General features: G+C 38.7%; 1 protein-coding gene across 7 annotated transcripts in view; it reads right to left on the bottom strand.

The window, feature by feature from the left end:
* Window positions 1-4,003: 4,003 nt before the first annotated feature.
* Window positions 4,004-16,376, bottom strand: part of fam135b (family with sequence similarity 135 member B) — a 45,857-nt gene continuing 33,484 nt past the window's right edge. For all 7 annotated transcript variants that reach the window (XM_067508103.1, XM_067508095.1, XM_067508140.1 and 4 more), the window contains 10 exons: window positions 15,287-15,360; window positions 15,055-15,209; window positions 12,939-14,940; window positions 11,509-11,675; window positions 11,135-11,226; window positions 10,926-11,023; window positions 9,903-10,054; window positions 9,581-9,691; window positions 8,943-9,056; window positions 4,004-7,987 (listed from right to left, as the gene is read on the bottom strand). In XM_067508103.1, the coding sequence (XP_067364204.1) occupies window positions 7,782-7,987; window positions 8,943-9,056; window positions 9,581-9,691; window positions 9,903-10,054; window positions 10,926-11,023; window positions 11,135-11,226; window positions 11,509-11,675; window positions 12,939-14,940; window positions 15,055-15,209; window positions 15,287-15,360 (3,171 nt within the window). In that variant the 3' untranslated portion in view covers window positions 4,004-7,781. The remainder of the gene's footprint in view (window positions 7,988-8,942; window positions 9,057-9,580; window positions 9,692-9,902; window positions 10,055-10,925; window positions 11,024-11,134; window positions 11,227-11,508; window positions 11,676-12,938; window positions 14,941-15,054; window positions 15,210-15,286; window positions 15,361-16,376) is intronic.

Here is a 16,376-nt window from a genome sequence, read left to right on the forward strand (position 1 = left end):
ATTCTTTTTTGCCAGTTACGTTAGTAGATACTAGTACTGATAATTTTTATCCATGTAACACGTCTCTAGAAATAGTAATGTCAGTCAGTCTGCCAGACCTAACTTTTGGAAGGATTCACACGAAGCTTTGTGCAGACATTCGTGTTTCCCAGAAGATGAATCCTGCTGATTGTGGTGACATCTGTGGTTTTGGGTGAAATAATTGCACTACTATTGAATTGATTCCTGTCAAATCAAATATACACATCTGCGCACATCAAATCAAAACTAAAGATGTTAGTCTACTCCTCTCTGTCTCACACACTTGTTTATGAAATCAAAAGCTTCTCTGCCGGAGTCCTACTGTTCTTAGCTTGACCATCCATTCAAGTTCTCTGAACCAACTGCACTAACATGCAGGAGGATCTGTAGCAATTTGTATTCTTCCACATTTAGAGACAACATTAGACATAGCATTCAAAGTCATCAAAGTCCAGTTCTGCTCCTGCTTTATCTTCCTGATATTTAGGTGTGAAATCTTGCTCATCAGTGTCACAGGAGATAATGAGAACATGTGAGATCTTATTACCTTCCAGCACTGACAGTTTCATGCAGCAATAATTACTCCCAGTGGCGGCTTCCTTATTGATGATGCCTGCCCAAAGTATTACTCTGGGACTAATGGTTCCCCTCCTTCACAAGGCAAACAATGGAATGAAAACCATTTCAATCAACTCCGAGTGATGGATTTAATGACAAAATCATTTTTCCTCCACTTTATGGCTGAGGAGGAGCGACGCATGTAGAATCAGATAGGTCTCTGAGGGGATGTGATTGTGTGAGAGCCAAGCTGTAAACAAGACCGTGACTCTCATTTGCTGTGATTTCATTGCATTCGATGATAAGTGAATGTGACCAACCAATTGCTTTTAACTTGCAGCAAATGAAATGTGCTACTATGTGTTAGCGTGGTTCCCTCATCACTTTTCGGTGACGGAGTGATGTCTTTAGGGTCGGTGTGGAAAAATGAGCATTATTGATTTTAGGAAGTGAAGAGAGAGGACAAAAAAGTAGGCAGAGGGACTCCAACTAGCCTCAGTTGGATCATGAGTTCAGCATGCAGTGACAAATGAACAGTGGAATGAAAAAGAACACCCTGAAATCAAATTGAGTATAGATTGTTTTGGCCTGGATTTATAGCCCTGGGGTATCCCTGACCTGGAAGTCATAAATTGATGCAGTTGAAATGGGGCGTCAGTTGGGGATTGCTGCTATGATTCGTTTACTGCGCGTGTCACCGACGGACAATACAAATGGCGAGTCATTGTTGTCCCACAACAGGGCTCGTTAATAGAATATACACAGACAGAAGTTAAAGGCCGTGACTAATCTGCCTCAGTGGACTGTGTGGGTCGGGAGGCAGGAAACAGCCACATATCTGCACACAGCACAAGCACCACTCAGGGACAGTGACAGGGTGACAGCCAGTGTGAGACCAGTATATTGGTCTACAGGTAAAATATACTGAGCCTGTATTGGTCTTTAAGGGGGGAAATATTAAAATAACTCGGCAAAGAAACAAAACACACAAAACATAAAGAAACAAAGGTAACACAGTAAAAAGAAGATATCTCAATCAGGTATCAAACCATTGGATATAACATTATCTTTTAGTGTTGTTACTACCGTAATGTTCCTAGTTTTGGAACTGTTACCATGAGTAAAAAGTCCCATCTGAGCTCCAGTCTATTCCTCAGAGTACCTGCAGTGGTGCTTGGTACTTGGTTGGGCTTTTAAAATTTCTCTCATTCACTCTATATCATAAATGGGACGAAAAATGTATTAACAAAAACGATTCAGTGTTTTTGAGTGACAAAGGTCTGTAAACCTCTAGGAACATTAGTTCATTTTTAGGTGAAGTTGGAGTCAGACATTTCAATCTATGGGGATGAGAAGGTGCGGGTATGGGAGGCCTTTCTGTATTAGAAGAAAGAAAAAGTTTGATGCAGGGAGCACAGATTTGTCGGAAGTGTTTCATGGCTCCAACAACTGAGTATGGACTTATCCAGTTAACTGTTAGGCAGATCATGTATAAATGGAGAACATTCACCACCACTGTTAAGACTCTCCTAGAAGTAATTAACCAACAGAGATCACACCTAGAGCAAGGTATCTAGAAGGTCAAGGGCTCCCAATCAACCCCAGGGTAACATCTAGGATGCTAGACCACCGTCAGAACACTGGACAGCGATGTGCATGGCGGAGCTGCAAGAAGGAATGTGCTCTTTCCCAAAGCAACATTACACACTTTCTACAACTCAAGGCCATGTGTATAAACCATAAGGCTGTTTGAAGAATGTTCAATGTGGCCAAAGTACAATCAATTCTATAGCAAACCAGAATCTAAGGTATAGTACAGGGGGATGTGTTCCTGCTAATGCAATAGTGTTTTGGACCAGCTGCAGACTAACTGATTCCTGTGTGTAACACAGTGCGGTAATCCAACTGCAGTGAATCAAAGGCATGGGTTATACTTCAGTAAAAGAGAGAAAGTGCAGCCTAAAGATTTTCAGATTTGATATCTGAATTTTGTTAGTTATCATATGGCACACCCAGGTTCTTTGTGTTTGATTCTCAGTAGGGAGCTAGTGGGGAAATGAAGCCCTCAGGACAGCTAGTCAACAGGAATTCAAATAGTCCAATAACGAAAATCAGCTTTCCTTTGATTTAAATTATAAAAAAATCAAGACATTGAGAAGACATTTGAGGTCCTGCAGGCAGTACAATAAGGACTCTATGTAGGGTATCCATCCTAATGTGCCTCTACATCAAAGATAGTCTATGTTACATACTGTGTTTTGCACCTATAAATTGTACTCAAAAATTCACTATGATATACTAACTGAAGCCCTACATGTTCTCCTGTTTGAATAATATTAGTTAATAACTAAAAAGTTTCCAGCTGTTGTCAAAACTGCCTTTTTTTTTTTTTTTTTTAGAAAATGTAACTATATATTTAGAAGCTGCCTTTAAAGCTTTAAGTATTCAGTTAGAACTAATGGCCTTGAATCCATTAACAACAGACAGCCTGAAAAAGCTGTATAACTAATACATTGTTGGTTATGATTTGTGAAAAAAGAAATCAGCCTTTAAAAGTTGATTTCTTTTGAAGCTCTTCTACACTGACAAAACCTTAGAATAACTTTAATATTTAAACCAAACAGAATATTCTATTTGCTTTGTACAATATTTATTATGCCTTCTAATGTCCTTTGTGCCAAAATGTTTCATTGTACTATGTGTACAACTCAATAGTTATTTGATTTACACAAAGTTTATTATACTTTCTACCAAAAGTACGACTGCAAACTCTTACACAATGTCTTCTTTAGCTCTGGGAGGTACTATCAAAAGTTGATGTACGCAATATGAATGGTTAGGATTTAAACTATATATTGAAGAAGCTTTTATTAGCTTATTAACTTTGTCCGTTACCGTAGATGTGAAATAACTTTAGATTAAAATTGCATTAGGAAATTTCATAATTGACATTAATAGTAGCTAATAAAAACTATTTTAGCATGTTGTGAAGCTAACAGGAGAAACACAGTTAACTAAATAATTATGCAAGAGAATCATTTTATTGTAATATCTGTTATAATACTATGTTTTATTTATATATATATATATATATATATATATATGTGTGTGTGTGTGTATATGTGTATATATATATATATATATATATATATGTGTGTGTGTATATATATATATATATATATATATACACACACACATATATATATATATACATATATATATATATATATATATATATATATATATATATACACATATACACACACACACACACACATATATATATATATATATATATATATATATATATATATATATATAATGTGTGTGTGTATTGGTATTTATATTTCTACAGAGAGCACAAGCTACTAAGGAATACATACAGTACAGTGAGCAACATAGAAAAATATTATAGTAGTATTGGCACAGAGTAAGTAATATTTACTGTACTTTACATGTTTTACATTCAGCAAAAGAACTGCAGAATCAAATAAATACATGTTTCTCACAGTGATGTTAAACACTTTTTTACATTCAGTTCAAACACATGAAGAATGTTCCAGAGACAAGAAGACACTGATTACACACCTCCTTTTCATTACACTCCTTTACCTTCCACACACACACTACAGAGTAAAGGGCAATTAAATACAAAAAGTTCAAGTCAGCTAGTTTTGAAGATTGACAGCACTTGCAAGGATCTATTGGGTTTATGAATCACCTCTGAATTTATTCTGGTATGCCAGCAGCATTACCACACACTTTCATTTTAAGTCATAAAAAAACACACACACACACACACACACACATATATATATGTGTGTGTGTGTGTGTGTGTGTGTGTATATATACATATATGATGGTACTGTAATGCAAAAACAGTCTTTCTGATCTTATATACCACACTTTCATGTGAAACATTTAGTTGCCCTTGAAGCTGCCAATATACCAATATAACAAACACCTTTTCCCTCCATTTATTCACATTGACCCTTTTGGATAAACACACACAGTCTTAAACACACATGTGGAGTAAAGCAAACAAGCTAAGACCTCATCCATATACAGCATGTGTTCCAATGTGTGTCTTGAGGGGGAATTGAGAAATGATGCATGATGCATGGCAGTGCCTGCAGATTGCTTACGCGGCTTTGCACAGGGGCTTTTTCGGAACGATCCTTGTGTCCTAAAGGAACCTGTTTGATTAGAGTCAATCACGGTGACACTCTGCTTACCATGCAGTGCCTCAGCAATCGCTTTTGCTCAGAAAAGAGCACTTTCCAATGTCACTGCTTGTGCTCAGAGACAGAACACTTTGAAGACAATACAATGCATGAATGGATGGGATGGACAGCGAAGGTCAGTTTTCGCAACAAAGGCAGGACACGGTCTTCAGGTCTAAAGAAGCAGTGCATGGGTAAACAACAAAAACGAGTAAAAAGTAGCTGTTTAGATTTGTTAAGCTAGTGGAGGATTTGAGGCTGTCAATAAATGTGCTTACCATCAAACCAGTGCAAAGCTTCAACATAATTCTGTGTATGTACATAAGTACATATGCAACAGATGCACATCCATTACGGACAACACTTGTCTAATGTCAGAATGTACACAATATTTGATGGACAGCACAGTAAGAAAGAAGCAGTCCTCACCCATATCCTGGAAAATTACGCCTCTTTGTGTCACACTTGAATGTGACAGGAAAGGGTGTAGAGAAAACTAAAAATAATTTCCAACGCAGAATTCAGCTTTAGCTGATGAGATGAAGAACACATTGCAATAAACAGACAGTGCCTGCTACTATGGTGCTTCCCTGCTGTCATGCATCATATTCAACTTGGTTAATATAAAATGACAGTGTGAGGAAGAATTTTGGCATTGGGTCAGTAGTATGCAAAATCATCCAGTTTTCCAGAAAATAAAAGCGACCCTGATTTTTTTGCTATTTTAAAAATTGTTTAAAATTGCCTTATGGAATCCATCTGTGTAGACGATTTGAATGTACAATTTAAAACATTAAGCAAATGACCATTATAACAAAGGATTGTTGATCATTTGTCACTTCATATGTTTATGTATTTGCTGTTGATTGTATCAACCCACGTCTGTCTCTACCTCAATATTGTTAGACAGCTTTGTCAAAACAATTTACCAATCACAAACCCCTTCGCACATGGAAGGAATTAAATACTCTGTTCATCTGCTCTAATGTAAGCTACAATTGTTAGCATGTTTGGCTAACTACTACTTACAGTAGTAACTAAGCATTACAGTACTGGACGTTCAAGGACAAGTAATGAACTAGGTTACAATTGTGTGTGAGGTTGCGGCCTTACTTTGTAAAAAACATATTCACGACTAGCATATCTTCAGTGTAATGAAGCTGTTGACTCCTTTTGGCTGAAGCTAGTTACAGGTGCTAGAGTAGAGTTTTGGCTAATGTTAGCACCTCCGACTTGCTCCATCATTTTAGTCAATAATGCGAAATACCATTAACATTTGCCTTTTGTAATGTTAAGGTGTAAATATGCTGCTTTAAAATCTGAATGCATACTATACATAAGCGAAGCAGCGCAATATTCAAACTAAATTAGTCGATTTCCATGTATACTGTTGTTAACCACAGATTCAGTTGAGATTTCAATTATCACATTAACCTAAACAACTAGCTAGGTTGTTCACTTTGAAGTTTAATATTTGACTGGTACTGTTCAATTGCAGTGCTGTAGAAATGAATCCTAAAACCTGGACTATACGTAGCATTTTAGCATTCCCTTATTCTAAAGTCTATGGGTTTATTTAATGATGTCTGGTATAAGGGTATAACTCGTGATCACAAGCTTCATTCGGTCCCTAATAGAAGAAAACCTTCTATGGCAAAGATGTTATGCCATTCATGCCACCGCCATGTAGTTAGTTTATAACCTATTATTAGCCTTTTACCTTTGGCAATTCTGTTTAAGCTGGTAACATCATTAAAGTGGTGTTTGTGAAGATTATCTTGCTTGTAAGTATCATAAACTTTTGTTTATCACTGGGTCTATTACTACAAATGGAAAAAAAATCCCATTGATTTTTAGTCGAGGAAACCAGGAATATGCTACTGTAACTTCCTGGTTGACCTATAAAAACATTTCTATTTATTCTATTATGTTAGCTTATTGGTATTAAACCATTTACTGTCGGTACAATGAATTTGCACCGTGTTTGATGATGCAACTTTGACATAACAGTAATTTATGAGGGTGGAGCTTGATGAACAATCAATGTATATATCTGTAGATTATGACTTTAGTAAAGCAACCTTTCAATCAATCAGCAGAATCAATTAGTTAAACAATAAAAGCTAATCTAGATTGTAGGGCCAGTTTGTATTAAAGAAGATTAAATACTCATTGTGTTGTTGACTAATACTTTAAAAAATCAGGGTCAATATGTGCTATATGCTCAAATTATGTGCTATTAAAAATAAATAAATTTATGGGAAGCAGACTATTTAGAGATGGTTAGAATTATTCTAAGTAAGAGGCTACATAACACTTTCACCTGCATTGTATACTTAAACACTTTGATTTTCATTGGATAGTTTTTATGATAATAACACACAAAAGATCGTTTAGGTGGACAACTTACACTGGTAATACACAAGCAGATAAAAAATTAATTGTAAACAATATATTCATTTCTGTATAAAGAAACATCTATCTTTTGTACAACAAAATACTTAATGTACAATCAAGGGGATAAATGCTGCGCATATATTGCCTCAGTTCCAAGGATAGTTTATAATCAGTCTACTCCTTAAGAATTTTATCAAATGGTGCTGAAGGCTTTAAACCAACTCTAAAGGAAAAGTAGATAAATGCTTTAGACCACAATTAGCATCGGTTAGTGTTCTGGCTTAGAGGTTATTCATAAGGCCAACAAAACATCTACAATCAATGCCATTAAAGATGTAAGAAGTTTTGTTTTGAATGGCTACACGTCAAACTCAGAATTCTGAGTCAGCAATTTCAACAGTCACAATATACTGATCAGCTAACAATCCTAAACAAATGGAAAGGTAGAAACTTGCCTCTTGGATTCCAGGGGATATATATATATTACATAATGTACAAAGTGACGGTTAGGGTCTTATCATCCATGTCAGCTCCACCTGCCCCTAACAGGTTCTGTCCCGTAGGCTTGCTGTACTAGCACCTTTATTTAAAATAGTTGAGCCCTGTCACCAAGAAGAACTTCTCCAGAAAAAGCTCAGAGTCCAAGACAGCGATGTGGGCGGCGCGGCCAATCAAGGTGTTGGCTGTGTTGGGCAGAGCATGGAACACATTCTGCCGGATGAGGCGGCACTCTTCAGCTTCCACAACTGGCTGCAGGAGGTTGTTGATCATCTCAGTGTACACAGGTCCTTGAGAACAAAAAGTGAGAAAAAGGAGAGCGAGTTGGACAAATGAGTCATAGCTGTCATATTTTCAAGGGTCATTTTTCTTTGTTCTCTAACTTTTTTGTCTGAATCTTTTAATATTGCAGCAGCTGAAAATGAAATAAGCACAAATATAGGATGACACAGCCAACTTTAATTTACACACTAGGTAAAAGATTTGCAAGAAATGTGTCAATTTCACTCCAAAACTTGTCCAGTGGACTGGATTGACTTGTCCCCCTAACATCAAACTAGTTCGAACAGACACTGTGCATGCTGTGGCACCAACTGGGGACAGCAGTGCTCATCTGTCATGAATTGTTCAACCACAGCTCATGTTAACACCACTGTAGTAGTACCAGCCTTGGCAACTGTGATGTAGTTCCCAATTAACTCTGGCCTGGTACAGAAGGTTTGTGCAAAAGGTACTTAGTACTGCACATCTATCATATTGTTCACTTTGATGTTCTTAGTGCGTGTAGTAACATTTCAGTCACTCAGAATTTGTATATGTACATTATCATAACATATTTTGTCAAATGTTACATAGTTTGCTGAGTGTCTACATAGAACTTGACAAAGTTGTTTTAGTGATGTCAATTACAGCGAAACCTTTGCTAACCCTGGTCATACCAGCAAACATACAATGAAAAGGCACCAGCAAAATCATGACTGTACTAAATAAAGATAGTGTTTTATTATTTATGCATTAGCTTTTAATATGTAAGAGGAACGCTGTTTTATTTGCTTTTCAAAAATTACACAGTGACGTAAAACAAGTCCTGTTCCACATAGTTGTAGTTACTGCTATAAGATCAGTACTCAGTAGTAGCCTGCATATTTGAAGAGAAAATTTGGGATGGTTTATAATCAATAACCCTAAAATACTGGAAGATAGGATAAGGAAATCCAGTAAACGATAAGATGCACTTCTTCAGACCTGTTGTTCTGTCTTTGAGAGCAGTTTTGCACATCTCTATCCTGGCAGAGTGGAAAGGAACATAACGGTCCTGTGGAGATGCCACTAACACCACATTTTTGAAGAACTGGAGCCCTAAGAGGACACAAAACAAATGTGTAAATGATGCTGCAGAGTGTAAAGAAGGGGTTGCAGACAGAGGAAAGGAGTGAATTGGTTGTAAAACGCAAAGTATAATCACAAAGTTAAATGACAGGCTTGATACGATAAAACTGTTTTTTTTTTTCTTTCTCTAGTCTCCTGTCAGTGCTTTTAAGGGAGTGCACTGGTGGGTTTCCAATGACAGGGTTTGGATCATTTTGTCAGCTTGCCACAGCTCTGGAGGGGAAAAAAAAAAGCATTTTCAGGCTTATCTTCTTCAAGCCTGTGTGACAAACGACTGCTTTGTTCCACTCACACAGTGGGGAGGCCTCTCACAGGCCTCTCACCACTTGCTGGCAGGGGTTTGAGTGTTAGCGAGCTGACACATAGAAATTTGACAAAAAAGACAAGACGACAACATTTGCATGAATATTTGCACAGATTGTCTTTCAAGTACTAGTCTATAAAGTGAGATAGTCAATAAAATGTCTCTGTTTCTGAACGCTTCCATGCCATACCTGGTTTCTGACTCAGGAGATAGAGGAATGTTTTCCGTGGATCAACGTGATCTCTGAAGGTGAGCTGCAGCAAGGATCCTGATTTCTTTAACTTCTGCATTAGCCACAGACCTAAGCAACACACGCGCGCACACACATAGACAATAAGGCCTTCTGCTTTTAGAACACCCAGCACAGAATCATAGCAGTATTTATGATATTTTTAGATATAAGACTAGATGATGCTGAGGAGCACAAAACATTATAGTGCAGCACCGTACTGCATTGTTAATACAGCACATCTGCAGTGTGAGTTTTTCCCAGAGCTGAGCAGTGGCCTTACCTGTGCTGACCAATGTGCTGCTGTTGTACAGTGTTCCCAAGTGTGGGCCCGACAGCGAGAGGAAAGTGTGAAGTTTGGGCAAATAGCAGCGGAAGCGAGGCCTCGTCAGCACCGAGCGGATGATGATGTTCCCCAGAGAGTGGCCAATGAAGCTGTTGGCCAGAGACAAGCAACTTTCAGAGACATAAACTTGCAACTTGAGTGGGTGGCTGGAAAAACAGTGCCTCCAACGCTGTCGACCTATGACTCTGTGCAATATCTTATTATAGAATCTTTTCCAACTAGGAACAGATTTCAGCAAATGCTATTTGGACCATTCTTGCTGAACACTGATAATTAAAGAAAATTAATTAACTTGTTAAGCGTTTAAACATTCTCAAAGACAACTTAATGATGCTAACATAGAGGACATACCATAGCATCTTCCCAGCAGAGGGAAATAATAGATTCATGGGGCTATGTCTGTCACTTAGTTTAATTACCGTATTGCTACAGTGCTGCCTAAATTCCCTCATCGGCATGTCTGCTTCTTCTCATCTGTCTCCTACCAAACTAAATATAGAGGAAATGCGGAAAGTACCAGATGCTTTTGTGGCAGTCCATTGGTTTTTTTCTTTGATACTTATGTACTCTCCAGAGAATAAGCCACAGTAAAGGAAAGTTAAAAAACTTGTATAGAAACTTGTAAAAAACAAACAAAAAAAAAGAACGAAAAACTAAATTGGCACATTGAGGGCAATTAAGTGGGAAGATGAATAGCTCTATCAAACAAAAGTCAGAAACTTTTAGGCACTATATGATAATAGTTTTTCATCCTTTTTTTTTACCACTTATCCATTTTTGTGTGTGTACAGTGTATATTTTATGAAACACTGATGCCTTGAGTTAAGGCATTCATGAGGACAGATATAATTACATACTCTGCTGCCATCTACTGACCAAAACAATGCTGCTCTTGCTTCCCTCATATAATTCTATCACAAATGTTTGTTGCACGTTGTTTGTTAAAAGTCAGCAGCTGACCTTATCCTCCCTATAGTGAGGTTGTACAGCCGGATATGCTGTATGATCTCATCAAGCAATCTGTCTGTCATGGTGTCGAAATCTGCAAATGTGTCGCTCTGCAGGGATAGAGCAGAAGAAAAGCACAGCCATTTGCTTTGAAGCCGTTTCGCAGGATCTTACTGTTCATATTATCAGTTTGCTCTCATTGTCATCTTCTAAAAATTTACCTGGTTCCTTTCAGACATGAGGAAGTCAAGCCTCGATCCTGGTAATCCTAACTCAATAAACGTCTTCACCAGCCGAAGGTCTGCACTGTTTCCTGGAAGCAAAGAGGAAATTATACACTCAGTAGAACACTCATTAATCATTTAAGAGATGCCTGGAATATGTTATAAGGAATTAGTATTCACAGACTATACAGTGCAATGTGATATTTTAATTTAGTAGGACATAATCTTGAGACAGTATTACATTTACAACACTAATAGGACACTGAAATGAAAAAATGTAAAGTGTGCTAATGATGTGTCAGTATAACAATTATTATGTTCTTGTGGTGGATTGCAAGGAAATGAGAACATTCGGCTGTATGCACACTAACCATCAAGTCCGTGGACACACACCACAAGATGTATGCCATCATCAAACTCCTCATCATCCTCCTCAGGAGGGAAGTAGGGCAGATCAGATGCCAGGAGAGGAAGGTCACTATACAAGCTGGCCTGAAAGTTCAGCTCTTTGAACAGTTCCTCTTTGGCTTTGAAGAAACTAGAGAAGAGGGAAATGACATTCAGAAAGAACCCAGAGAGATTCAAACCTGTATGTTAGAAATACATTGAAAACAAGTTTCATAACAGTTGCGCAAAGACAATCAAATAACGTACAAGTATACAGTATACGGTCACAAATCAAATTCACCTTTAAGATGACATTTGGCAAAATATTGTGTAACAGTTAATCTCTTAAGACAAATCACTCCTTCAGTTTGTCCCTTTGGTCCAAAATATAATGTCCTTGTATTTTTGTGTCTGATTATTATTAGTCCACACTACGTGGCTCCAAGAAAAACAAGGCTTATGAACAAAACCTCATAAACTCACAAGTAGCTTCTTTAAGTTTTACTACTCTGTCATCCCGCCAGGTTACAGATTTTAGCCTTAAGGAGTCAACTCAAATCCGATTCCAACTTCGGTACTTTCAGCTAATCATGATGGATTTGTCTGCACACTCTTTGATGTGATTTAATACACTCAGGAGGCATTTCACCTCGTCTTCACTTCCTCGCTACAAATTTGCCCTCACTTCATTTTGTTATGCTCAGCTTTCCAAGCATGAGTAACTGCCAGCTACTGCACCTCTCGTCAAGAGCTGTCTCTGCATACCCATAAAGCCTTGTGTTTTGGACTTGTTTCCAATAGCTGGTGTTGATTGTAATCTCACTTAAATAAAGTTTTCTTGGAAGAAAGCCTCCAGTTTAACGAGCATTACTTGATGACACCCACATGCTTGTGCATTTAAATCCAACTAAATTCAGAAAAGTCATTGCTGTTTGAGGTCAAGAAAAAAAAGCAGCAGGACCAAACTTTTAGCATCAGCAATGGCCCATTTTGACACTTGCAGTTAAGTTTTGAAGCTATTTAAAGTGTCACCTGGTAATGTTAGGCTTTTATTCAGTCTTACTGTCTGTGTGCACAGAAATACTGTGTTATCATGCCTACTAGGAATTTTCAGCTCAATGCTTAGACTTCTATTGTTGTATAAGGCCAGCTGTTGTCTGGCTTTTGGTAAGAGTCAGGGATTGTCTGTGTAGACAGGCATTTTGCCTAGAAGAAAGCTAAAGTAAGTGAGAAAGTTAATTTGCAGTTGATAGTGGCCCTTTTTTGTTTTGGATCTTCAATATGGCTGGTAAACAGTATTGATTTTTTTGTAGAGATAACAGGAGACAACATGTTGAAGCTGAAAATAAAATCCTATGTCATTTCATACAATTCCAATATAATTACAGCACAATGCGTACTTTGCTCCACTTACTTCAGCATCCGTTCGTTGGTCTCATCATCCATGTTTAGGGGATTGAGCGACGATGGGGAAATGATGCCAAAAGAGCCTAGGGGCTGATGGGTGATAGGTGAGGTAGCCTGGCGAGCGGACATTCCACTTATAGACGGAGAGTCTCTCAGAGCAGAGGAAAATGGTAAACATGTTGGGGCACAGGACACTGACATGTTCACCACTTCCACCATCTTCTTATTCATAAAAGCCAAACCCGAGTTAGGGATCTTAGAGGGCTTAGTCTGACAGTCTAAAGGTCCTTTATCACTAATTGATATCCCAGTAAGATCAACAGTTGATGTGATATTATTGGCTGTCAGCCCTGTAAGGTCACTGGGCCTCTTTGTGGGGGTGGCTGTGCTTTCGGAAAGTTCGTTTAAGGGTTGAATCCCTGAAGGTTCCAGAGGTTTTTGAGAGAGACCTAGATCCTCTTCATCCTCAAGACCAAGCAGTTTGATCTGATGTAAAATCTGGCACTCATCTCCAGATCTAATTCTCTCTAAAGCTCCAAAACTTTTATGCATACATGGTTTGTTTCCACAGCTGCAGGGCACTGCTTCCGATTTAACAAAATGCACATTCTCCACTGAAACATTTACTTCATTGATGTGTGTTTGATGGTTGATATTCACCCCTTGGCTGCCAATAACAGCACTTTCCTTCACATGAGCACCTTCTACAGCCTCTGGTAAAAGCAACACTTCAGACACGCCACTTAACACTGACTTGGCTCTGTATGTCTCTGACAGGAACTTAGGAGGATTTGACTTTTCAGAGCTAATGCTTTTCTTGAGGTTTGGCATTGAACTTGTGTCTAATAGAGATGATTCCGATTGCCCTGAATCCAGGTTGCTGTTCAGAGAGGAGCATTCAATTTTACTTGCCACAATCTGGAGTTGCACTAAGTTTTTGGTATCTGCATCCTGATTTAGCAGCACATGGTCTTCCTCAGTGTCTTCTGGACTACTTATTTGTGGCGCAGAGAATGACTTGGTCAGTTTGCTGAGCTGCCTCTGTTGCTGGTCCTCCTCATAGGGCAGGGAGCTAATAGAGGTAAGTGAGGCCTGTATGCCTGCACTGGGAAGACTTCCATTGCTCTCCATTTGTAGGCCTTCCAGAGAGCTGCGATGAACTGGATGTCGACACACTATTCGCTGCGGTATCTCTCGCTCGCTGGAGAAGTCTAAAGGGGGTTGGCTTCGTAGTACAACCTCCAAGGGCCATGCCACTGAGCTAGGCTCGCTCTCAATACCTGAGTCAGAAATAACTGAAGACGAGCGCTTCATGATCTTGGAGCTGACCAGGCCTCCGCGATGAGTCATATCCTTTCTGAGATCAACAGGAAAGGACGGTACAACCGTGTGTCCATAGGCAGTCAGTAGATCACTGAGAGGAACGTCCTCGCTGTCATCATCCACAGAGTGATTTAATGGCATTGCAATGTCAGACTCCTCTTCGGTGTTTTCACACTCTCCTGCATTGGTGTCCTCTGTTCCATTGCATTGTCGGATTGTATTTTTTATGTCATGATGACCAGGAGACTCATCTTTGCTGTTATTAGAGTCAATGGGAAGATTGTGTCTTGAAGAGGAAATGGGGACTTCTCTTCCTTGAAATGCATGCACATCAGATGGCTTATTTGTGTTGTTTCCCAGACCTGAACTGTGGTTCTCAACCTGGCCTTGTTTTCCTGCTGGTTCCTTCATGTTTTCTGCATCTGCTTGAGAGAGCACACATCTGTCCTCAGGAGGAATAGGGCTCTGGATACTTCTGACATTGGTGCAGGTCTTACTCTGCTCTGCTATTAGAGAGACATATGTGGGCAGGTCCATGCAATCATCATTGTCCAAGGGATCCTGGGATGTTGCTGGTGATTTGGATCCCTGGCCACTTTCAAGAATCCTGTTGGCGGCAGTGACGGCAGGGTTGGAGTTGGTCTGCTCATCGGTTGTTGCAAAAATTGGCACATGTGATACCCACTCTGGAAAGGCAAGCATATTGCAGTTCTAGAAAGGTTTTTATCTTCCAAAGTTAAAATCAGTGATAAGTTGTAAATATGACCAAGCTTTCAGAACCATTTCTACTGGTATATTACGTTTTTGAGGAGATTCCACATATCTGTCCTCAAAGATGATGGGCAGGCTGTTCCAGTCTCCATCAATATCCAGGCACTCAACAGGTAAAGGAGGCATCTTGGTCAGGTACTCGGAGCTTCGCACGTCTGCAGCTATCTGGCCATGTCTATTAATTCTGAATTAGAAGAATAATATCATAAATGTATATTTCACAGAACTAATTCTGCTCTTACTGCGAAGGAAAATACTTACAGCTCCTCTTGAAAAGTCAGTGATATCTCTTTGGGATGTTCAGTGAAGAAGTATGCTTCAGAGAACCTCCTGACCTGGTATTTCCAGAAACAAAACAGTTTTAACCTTAGTGGAGCCTCAATCTCACCTAAGATGAAAAAAGCAGTCAGAGTAGTTAGTCAAGTAGGTTTGCACACAAGGAAAATATTCAAATCACAGGTTCCAGCCCGTGAAACAAGCGGAATCCAAAGCCTTCTCCTCATCCAGGTCAATTAGAAATGCATTATCCTCAAAAGTCAGCCAATGTGATAAGCAAATCATCAGGAACACTCTATCTGGTGTATTTTCATGCGACAATAATTACACAATAAGTGTTAATTGAAATCCTAACTCCACCAGTGGGTGTAGGCATGACATTATCCCATCGGGGTAATCTACTACCAAAGAAAACATGTTCATTATTTTCAGACAACTGAGACGAAATAGTGCCACATAAGGGAGCTTTGAGAGCTACTCTACTGTGAAGAACATATTCATATTAAACAGCCCAGTGATTAGATGCATTGGAAATCACATTACCCTGCTCAGCTTGGTTTAAGCTGATAGGAGTGTGGCTTTCAGAGCTTGTATCTAATATTAACAAGTAATATTAACAAATCTGTGTGAGTACACTGCATGAGGAACTTCATGATACAACTTCAACCATTATTACACTTTAGAATCATTTGACCAATGCTGCAATCTTATTGTTGTGACTGGAGAAACATTAATGGGGGTGGCTCACAACTGATCTGAAACACAGAAATAATCAGTACCAAATCATAAAAGCTGAACATTTTCCTAAAATGCTAAAAAAAAACAACAACTAAACTTTGTGTTTGTCAATTTGCTTGAACAGGTTTTTCAGTGTATTTACTGACCAACTTAATTGTATTTTATAAATACAGTATAAGAAGAAGAAAAATGTACAGGTAAATGCTTGAAACATACTGGTAACTGGTAAGGGTATCATGATTGTGCAAAAAAAGAGCCTCCACCAAAGGCTCATCTTTGCAAACAAACATGGGTCCTGACTCATCACTTACTGCCAAACCTTATAAGAGAATTAATA

Source organism: Channa argus, chromosome 1, assembly GCF_033026475.1.
Source record: "Channa argus isolate prfri chromosome 1, Channa argus male v1.0, whole genome shotgun sequence".
Taxonomy (NCBI): Eukaryota; Metazoa; Chordata; class Actinopteri; order Anabantiformes; family Channidae; genus Channa; species Channa argus.